At 48.1% G+C, this 9,284-nt stretch overlaps 1 protein-coding gene across 1 annotated transcript; it reads right to left on the reverse strand.

Annotated features, from left to right (window-relative positions):
• Nucleotides 1–5,181: 5,181 nt before the first annotated feature.
• Nucleotides 5,182–9,237, reverse strand: FZD1 (frizzled class receptor 1). The gene has a single exon (XM_042044157.1). It carries the CDS (start codon nucleotides 8,840–8,842, stop codon nucleotides 7,082–7,084), a length of 1,761 nt encoding a protein of 586 aa, XP_041900091.1. The 5' UTR covers nucleotides 8,843–9,237; the 3' UTR covers nucleotides 5,182–7,081.
• Between the last annotated feature and the right edge of the window lie 47 nt (nucleotides 9,238–9,284).

The following is a 9,284-nucleotide window of genomic DNA, read 5'->3' on the forward strand; positions in this document are numbered from 1 at the left end:
CAAGTTCTACTCTGACAATGGTTGGAGCAAGGAAACTTCCAGAGTAGTTACCTGAGAGTAACAGGCAAGAGAGCAGTAGAACAGGAGCCACAGTAGGTTGGCTGGGGATGTTGTAATGGCACATACTGCCTGTAACTTTCCTCCATCAAATGCAGGGATTAAGAGCAGCCAGGATAGTCTCCACCCTAGGTAGGAGGGGAAAAAACAAAAGAGCCAGCACACTGCTTGGGCAGCCAGGAAAATGAGCCAATTCAGCACAGTCTCAGCAGTGCTGCTGCCAGTGGGGCATCCAGATATGGAGTTTGCAGGAAAAGGCCAACACTTCCTCTGAGTGAGAGTGACAGACCAGTACCCAGTGGAGCTACAGGCATTGAACCAGGGGTGGGCAAGGTGCCAGGTGGGGATTGGCATCTTCCTCTGTTGCTCAAATGCACTGCACAGTCCTGTGGCTGGCAGTCCTGCTTCCAACTGCTGCAGTGTTCTGAGCCTGGTAGTGGAGCTCAAACAAGATACCAGTAACAAAGCAATAGTACTCAACCTGAACAAGAAAACATGACAAGTCATAGAGCATCATTGAGCCATACTTTTAGTCTCAGGTAAACACAGCCAGTGAGACTAGCACTGAGTCACGGGATGTAAAACAGTTATATGGGATCTGAATTACACAAGTATGGAACAAAAGAGCATCAAGACATCCCACCTGCAAGATACAGGACATTTTCATTTTTCTTGTGGTCGTTGTCATTAAGCTACCCCATAAATATTTCTAACTATGTGGTGCAGCAAGTAATTAGTATTAGCCATGATATACTAGAACTAGACAAAAATACCCTTCTCTCTCACCCAAGGGGATCCTGGTGATACCATAAGGAGGATGAATTCCACCTACTGTGCTGCACTTTTGACATAGGGTAGCATTCTATGTTAGCCTAGGATAAAACCTTATTAAATGCTGCAGACATTTATGATGTATAATAATGCAACCATCCAAATGACAGCTAATTGCAAATAAAAGTCTATCACTTCAGCACTTCTGAAGAAGTTATTTCTAAGACAACCCATCAAAAATACTTTACATGGTGGCTGACAGAAGCCTCCCAATGCAGTATGTTTACATCAATTTAATGGTTAAGGTGTTGTTTTCACCTTAGTGAAGCTAAATCATGCCCAATACTTTTCACACATTGCAACAAAGCCTGAGGATACAGGTAAAAGGCAAGGCTTGTAAGGGTCTCACTTCATAAGAGGTCAGTAGCTGAATGTGCGTCTGGGTCTTCATTAAGTGTTGTCTGAGTAGAAAACTAGAGTTTATTTACCCAACCTCAAGATAAGCAACTTAATGCTGCTGATTTGAATGCAAACAAGGGCAAGACCTCATGTCTGGAAGACTCTCTGATGTGGTTACACTGGAAGTTTAGAATAAACACAAGTTGGGATCTGAAACACAGTTGTCATGGCCTACAAATTCAGCATGTTTAAAAGTATTTAAATTTTTTTAAAGCATTGTCTACAACTGAACTAACAAAGTTGTATTGCTTTTATCTGGAAGGTGTTACACTTGCAATTACATATTGATTATTAAGGTCTATTTTGCTAATTCACTGAAATCTCTCTCATATGACAGAAATTACATTTGCTTCTCCATTTAGTGACCTCAAATGACAAAAGGTGCAGAATTAATTTAAGCTGGCAGGTAAATGAAATTATGCCTTTCCTTTTTTCTTGCACGACTTATCTAGTCTGCTTTAACACCATCAGTGGGTGGTGATGGTGTTTAACACCATTCACAAATGAATATGGGGCTCATAATGCTTGCACTGTGTCCAGGACCTAATCCTGGCATGCTTAGTTTGTCCTTAAGAAGCTATTTCACATCTTAAAATGCCTGTAGACTTCTAAAAACTAAACTGTGAAAACCAAGGCCTCAGCTGTAAGACAATTCTTGCTTCCTAAACCTGCTAACCCATTTTTAAATTATGGTACTGCTATTTCAGAATTGATCAGGAGCTTCAGAACAATGCATTTCTCTTTTATGCTGTAAAAACAGAAACAGCAAAGGGGTCAGTCCAAAGCAAGAAAAACAAAGTTCTCCTTCTCCAAATGAGCATGTAACATTGCCTAAGCCTTACAGCTCAACTGATGAACAACAGAGGCAAGAGACTTACAAATATGAAAAACTCTCACAGCTATGGGTGCAAGACCAACCCTCTCTTCTAACGGGACCCAGCAGATTACCAACTTGCATTTTTGAATCAACATTTGAATTCAGAATCCATATGATCCATTGACTCCAAGTTTGCACAACACACAGAACAATGATGCTCTGGGTCCAGCAATGCAAACAGCAACCAACAAAATCTAGGAAAATTGAAAGGGGGGGTGAGGCTGATATTCAGAACTGATTTTGCACAGTATTGCCAGTTGTGAGTGCTGTCATTGGAAACATCTGTCAAATAAAATGCAATTTCAGTGCCTGAGCACTAGAGGGTAAATTAATGATAAAAACAGAGCTGTGTCTCAGTTCCCTTATTTGGATAGGTAAGCATTTAAACCCTTTACTTAGCTCCTCTTCATCTGTCTTGAGTTTGGCTCGCTGAAGCTCTTTCCAAGGCCAAGCTGCACTGGGATGGAAGAGTTACATCACACAAATGCAAACTTCTTGCAAGAATACTCTCAATAATTTTAAAGCATGTGTCATGCCAAACCCATGATTACTTTCTCTGGTCAGCTTCAGGGTGCACACCTTTTCAAAAGGACTACAGTGTCAATCTGGAAGTTGTTTCTTGTGACTGGCACTGGCAAAAGACTGATGAGATACTAGCCCATAGCCTATTTTGAAAAACACTCATCCTGTAAACAAACAGCGGTCTCTTCTCATACCCAATTATCATCCCTTTAAATACTATTTTTTTTAAAAGTGCAAAGGGATGGCAGCAGAAGGGTGAGGATCATCCAAAGGGGAGAATTGAGCCCCACTAGATTTCAGTCTTTCCCTCTACTGAAAGAAACCAAAACCAAACACAACACAAACACACACAAATATGTGCATATACCAGACATTTTGGGCATTACTATATGAACAAACCAGAAATCCTTCTCCTTCCCAATAGGATTTGTTATGGAAACAGCATATAATTTCATTCCAATACCACAAATTTGCCACTACATTAAAGAGCATTACTGTTACTGAAGGATGAACAGTAAATCAACATCCCCAGCTCTTCAGGCTACAGCCCTCTTCAGGGGAATGGTGATTCTGAGTGTCCCTTCATTTTAGAGTATAAATATATCCCATGAGAGAAAGCAAAGCTGCTGAGTATGGAATGCCTTAACAAGAACTTTAGCCAAAAAACTTTGTTATACCAGTTTTGTTCTTCTATTAACCTTGTCAGGGACAAGAGAAGTGGGCAAAACTGCTTCGTTGTATTCTGATACTTTCTACTTATTATATATTGATACTTACTCTTGTAACCATGGCACATCAATTACCCAGACTATGTTGTAAAAACCCCCATCTAAACCCCCTGGAGCAATGGACAGATTTTTTTTTAACAGTAAACCATTACTGATGCCCCATGCAAAAGACATCTTTGTATCATATTAATAAAGCATCTGAAATACCATTATGTGTTGAGAAATAAAATATAAAAAGATGGATGAGCCACACAGCACCACAGCATTCAGTGATGACTGTGACCTTTGCAAATTACTGCCCTGTGAAGGGTCACAAAAATTAGCAAACAAAAAGCAGGGGGTGCTCTTTCAACAGATTTATGAACATACTGTGCTCTCTAGTACACTTATTAAAATAACCAAGATTGGACATGGAGGTTCAGCTCTGAAAAAAAAAAAAAATCCAGAAAACTGAAGGGGATCCATATCTGCTGCAAATAATGAACTGTAAATACTGACATTTTACTTACTGTACAAAAAATTCCATTATTCATTTCTGAGAAGTATTTTTAAAAATTGGTCTTCATATCCCTACTATGAATACATCATCTCTGTTACAAATAAATGTATTCTCCCATGCATAAATAAATCACGTACATTGTTGCAAGAAAACAAATCAGCCAAACGGCTGAAATGTAATTATACGGTGAGAACAAGAATTCCATTGCAACTGAAAGTGAATGGCTCGTACTTCAGGTCATAGCAGAGTGCTGACCAGCACAATTCTAAATGCTGAAATACACTCTCCAAAAAGGAGGAAAAAAGAACCTTGAGAAAAATGTCCAAATATCTGAGAAAGCAGGAATTATGTTTATGTAGAATGAATTTCAAAATAATGAGAAAATCCTGCCCCCTTGTCTCACCTTAGAGAAATTCTGTTAAGCTTCCCTCACTTCTCTATGGCTGTTTATGCATCATGATTTGAAAAAAGTAAACAAGCCAAAAATCATTTGTATTTGCCTCCAGATCTACAGAATGAAATGCTTTACTAGCTCATTAACACTAAAAATAAAAAATCAAGTTTGATAATTAACCAGTCTTTCCTAATAAACCCACACCTACTGAATGGCACTTCAAACAATTAATTACAGAAAAAAAAGAGAGGGAAAAAAAATCTATTGTGTTAAAAGGTTAAAGAATATGTATACTTTCCATAAAGAATATGTATACTTTCCATAAAGCTGAAATGCTTCCATGAACATTTAACTCTGGATTAACCAAACATTCCAAATTCAGGAAAATAAAACTATTTTACTCATTAAAACATTCAGACAATATTGCGACATAGTTTGAGAGTCATTTTAAGCACTGAGATTTTTTTTTGTTTTAATAGGAAAAGGAGAAGAAAGGCTAAGTTGAGAGAACCCTTTTCTGCAACAACAAAAAAAAAACCACACAAAACCAAACCAAAAACAAAATCCAAAGAAACCCCACCAAACCCACCAAAAAAGAACTGGTGAGCTTCTTTCTTCTCCTGCCATACAGCAGATCTCTTCTTGCATTTCACACCACCGACCATACCCTGTCAGAGATCTTGAACAGTTTACATTACTTCTTTTGAAGGATTAATCTAGACCAGCCCAGAGATAAAAACCAAAACGTACAATGAATTCCTACACTGAATTCGTGAACTCAACATAAGAAAAGAAAAAAGGAATCCCACATATCTTGTAGTATATACACTGCTTTCACACAGTATGAGTTGGAGGAATACGTAAAGGGACAAGATAGTTTTGTACAAAACCTCAATTTATTTCAGAGAAATTAAAAATATGGTATTTAATATATATAAATTTCTATTCCTCTATAAATATAGATGATCTTGTGATAATGAACAGAAATAAATGCATACCAAATTAAAATAATTTTCCATTTCAGGGTATGGTAGCCATAGATAATGTTTATGAACCTAAATACAGGCATTTGTAATATAAAAAAAAGTTTAAAACAATACAGTCGGGAGAGAAGCATTCTGCTGTTTTTCATACAGAGGTCTACATATTCAAATGCATCTGTTGAAAGTTACAATTTTCTCTTTAACTTTTTTAATGTATTAGAAGCACAATCCCACACACCCAGGAGCATACAAGGTAGTAGATACACTGCACACATGGTATCTTATCCTTGCACTATGCAATATTATTTCTGTACCGAAAAAAGAGGGGAAAAAAGACAGCAGAGGTTCTTTCAGGTCTCACATCTCACCAGAGTGCTTAAGCATTCTGGTTTTGTTTTCCTTTCCATTGTTTTTACTACTGGCAAAAATCATCACACCCTCATAATGTGTAATGAATTAAATCGCAATGAATCAAAATTCAGAGGAATGGCAACGGCTCCAGTGTTTCCCATATGAAGAGCCGGGGTATGAATATAACTAGGGGGCAGGGGGGAAACAAACAAAAGGCCCGAACTGAATGCTGCGTTTTATTCCGATAAAGCTCTTTTCACTGAGCCCGTATTTCCTGATCCTGCTGACTCCAGCCGGCAGCAGCCCGGCGGGGAGGGAACGCGGCAGGCGGCGGTAGGAGCATTCGCGGGGCGCCCCCGGACTGGAGAGCGGACTTAGAAAAAAACCACAGCAACAGGAGGGAATTTCGGTGTATTGCTGTCGCCATCCATCTCCCGAGCCATCGGAGGTGCTACAGGTGCAGGCGGTGCTGAACCCAAACTCCTACACCGAACCGGGCCACCTCCTCCCGAGCCATGCGCGGCATGGCCAGACTCTGTAACCCCAGTCGCGGACGGGCGGCGGCCGCCCCAGCCCCGGGCACTGTGAGGGGCCCTCCCTCCACAGAGAGGCCGGCCCACCCCGAGCAGGGCTGTTGTTTGTACCCCAGAAAGGCGTACCGGGGCCGGGACTCGGTGCAGCGCCGTCCCTGCGCCACGGCCGGGCGGTTTTCCGTCCGCCCCGTACGGGGCCGGGCAGGGGTCCGTGCTCCCCACACGGGGCCGCGGCCGGGGCCGGGGCGGGAAGCGGCGCTCCTCCCCATCCCCACCTCCACGCTACCGCGGGCGGGCCGCGGCCGGGACCGGGACCGGGACCGGGACCCAGCCCCAGCCCGGGGCAGGAGGCGCCCCCGGCCGCAGCCCCGCTCCGGGCCCTGCCGCTCATGCAGCTGAAATTCCAAGCAAAGCCATTACAAAACCTGTGTGGGGGAGAAGAAGGGGATTTGTTTTCGATTCTCTTACCGGCAGCTTTTCCCATCCTGCCCTACGAAATAAAAATCCAAAGACTTTTTTTCTTTAAATAAAAAAAAAAAGGGGAGGGGAAGCGAGGAAGTAAAATCCGCAAACGGGTTAGAAGTGTCCTAAATAATTAAAAAAGTGAGGTTTTTTGTAATTTAAATACAAATATACTTACAAAATCTTACAGAGGCTATTTACATCCCTCTCCCCCAACCTGACAGTGCGTTCAGCTCCTACAGGAGACAGCCTGAGCGGCGCGGGGAGGGCAGAGCCCGGAGATCCCAGGCACTGGGGTCCCCCCAGCTCGTCCTCCGCTCCCCACCGCCTGCGGAAGCCACTCGCAGTCCCAAAAATTTGCCCAGGCTGGATAAGGAGCTGCTTCCCGAGGCAGAGCCTCAGTCCTCTGCCTACCCGCATCTCCCTAGCCTAGCAAGCAGGGGTCTCAGACGGTGGTCTCGCCCTGTTTGCTGTTGGTGAGCCTGGTGTAAAACTTCCTCCAGGAGTTCAGGGTTTTCCCAGACCAGATCCAGAAGCCCGAGGTGATGCCCACGATCAAGGTCATGAGATACTTGATCATGAAGACCGTGAAGTCGGGGCTCATGGGCGGGTGGTGGCCGCTGTGATTGTTGGGGCAGGGAATGGCATAGCTCTTACAGCTCTGCGTGACCCAGCTCCTCTCCCACTGTTCCCTAAAAGCTTGCTCGTAAAAATAGCAGGCAATGACGATGGTGGCCGGCACCGTGTAGAGGACGCTGAAGATGCCTATCCTCACCATGAGCTTCTCCAGCTTTTCTGTCTTGGTGCCGTCATGCTTCATGATGGTCCGGATCCTGAAGAGGGACACAAAGCCAGCGAGCAGGAAAGAGGTACCGATGAACAGGTAGACGAACAAGGGGGCCAGCACAAAGCCCCTCAGGGCATCCACGTTGTTGATGCCCACAAAGCAGACGCCACTGAGGACGTCCCCATCCACTTGTCCCAGGGCAAGGATGGTGATGGTCTTGATGGCCGGCACGGCCCAGGCGGCCAGATGAAAGTACTGGGAGTTGGCCTCAATGGCCTCATGGCCCCATTTCATGCCAGCAGCAAGGAACCAGGTAAGGGAGAGGATGACCCACCAGATGGAGCTGGCCATGCCAAAAAAATAGAGCATCATGAAGAGGATGGTGCAGCCCTCCCGCTTCGTGCCCTGCGCCACAGTGCGGGAACCGTCCTCGGCAAAGCGCTCGTTGCAGACCACCCTCTCCTCCAGGAGGAAGCCGGCGATGTAGGCCACGGCCACCGCCGTGTAGCAGCCTGAGAGGAAGATGATGGGCCGCTCGGGGTAGCTGAATCGCTTCATGTCCACCAAGTAGGTGAGGACGGTGAAGAGGGTGGAGGCACAGCAGAGCACGGACCAGATGCCGATCCAGGTGCGGGAGAAGCGCAGCTCCTCGGGCCCGAAGTACATGAGCCCATAGAGGCGGCCGGGCTCGCAGGGCGCCCCGCAGTCCTTCTCTCCCAAGAAGCGGTAGTTCAGGTAGGAGGGCACCTTCAGCGCCCGCGGGCAGGTGAAGCGCCCGCGGGGCTCGCCGGGTCCCGGGCCCCCGGGCCCGCCGCCGGCGCCCCCGCGGTGCGGGTTGCTGGTCCAGCTCTCGGGGCGCAGGGCGGGCGTGGGGGTGCCGCGCTCGGAGGCGTTCTGCCCCACGCAGAGCTCGCCAGCCCCGTGCACCGGGAACTTTTCGCAGCGCAGCGTGTCGGGCCACTGGAAGCCGAACTTGTTCATGAGGGCCTCGCAGCCCTGGCGGGCCCGCTCGCAGAGAGAGCGGCAGGGCGGCAGGGCCTGCTCCAGCACGGTGCACACGGGCGCGTACATGGAGCAGAGGAAGAACTTGAGCTCGGCCGAGCACTGCACCTTCACCAGCGGGTAGAACTGGTGCACCTCCAGCCCCGCGTCCTCCTGGTTGGTGTGGCCCAGCAGGTTGGGCATGATGGTCTGGTTGTAGGCGATGTCAGTGCAGAGAGGGATGGAGATGGGCTGGCAGTAGCCGTGGTCAGGGATGGAGATACCCCGCTCGCCGTTGTACTGCGACGCCGGCAGCTGTCCCCCGGCCGGCGGCAGCGCCGCCGCCCACAGCAGCACCAGCAGCAGCGGCAGCCGCGGGCACCGGCCGCTGCCAACTTCCCCGCCGCCGCTCACCGCCGGCCCGCGCCGCTCGGCCATGCTCAGTCGGTGCCGCCTGCCCTGCCGGGCTCCCGCCGCCCCGCCGCCGCCGCCGCCGCCGCCGCCGCCGCCGCTGCTCCTCCCGGCCCGAACTTGCGACTCATGAAGGGAGCGGCGGGCAAGGACGGGGCAGTCCCGGCCGCCGCTCACGCGGCCGCGGAGCGCAGCGCGCACCTCTGCCCGCACCGGCGGCAGCGTCCGCCGCGCCTCCGACTACCGCCGCCGCCGCCGCCTCCGCCGCCGCCGCCTGACCATTTGTGCCGGCCCCTCGAGCCCGCGCCCCTCGCCTCGCCGCGCCGCGCTCCCTCCGACCGGTTTCCAGGCGCCCCGCAGTCTGCCTTCACCGGAGGGAGGAGCCTTGAAACCGACGCCGAACTTTCCTGCGTAAGGGACCGTCTCCCAACGCCTCACCCGGGGGCGGGCGCAGGCGGGCGCGGGGCTG

The sequence above is a fragment of the Corvus kubaryi genome, unplaced genomic scaffold (assembly GCF_017639235.1).
Source record: "Corvus kubaryi isolate FWS band 111438036 unplaced genomic scaffold, C.kubaryi_AGA036_p1.0 37398, whole genome shotgun sequence".
NCBI lineage: Eukaryota > Metazoa > Chordata > Aves > Passeriformes > Corvidae > Corvus > Corvus kubaryi.

Bases quoted from the DNA above. Each gene is read 5' to 3' on its own strand.
- FZD1 (XM_042044157.1), bottom strand. From the start codon at position 8,842: ATGGCCGAGCGGCGCGGGCCGGCGGTGAGCGGCGGCGGGGAAGTTGGC.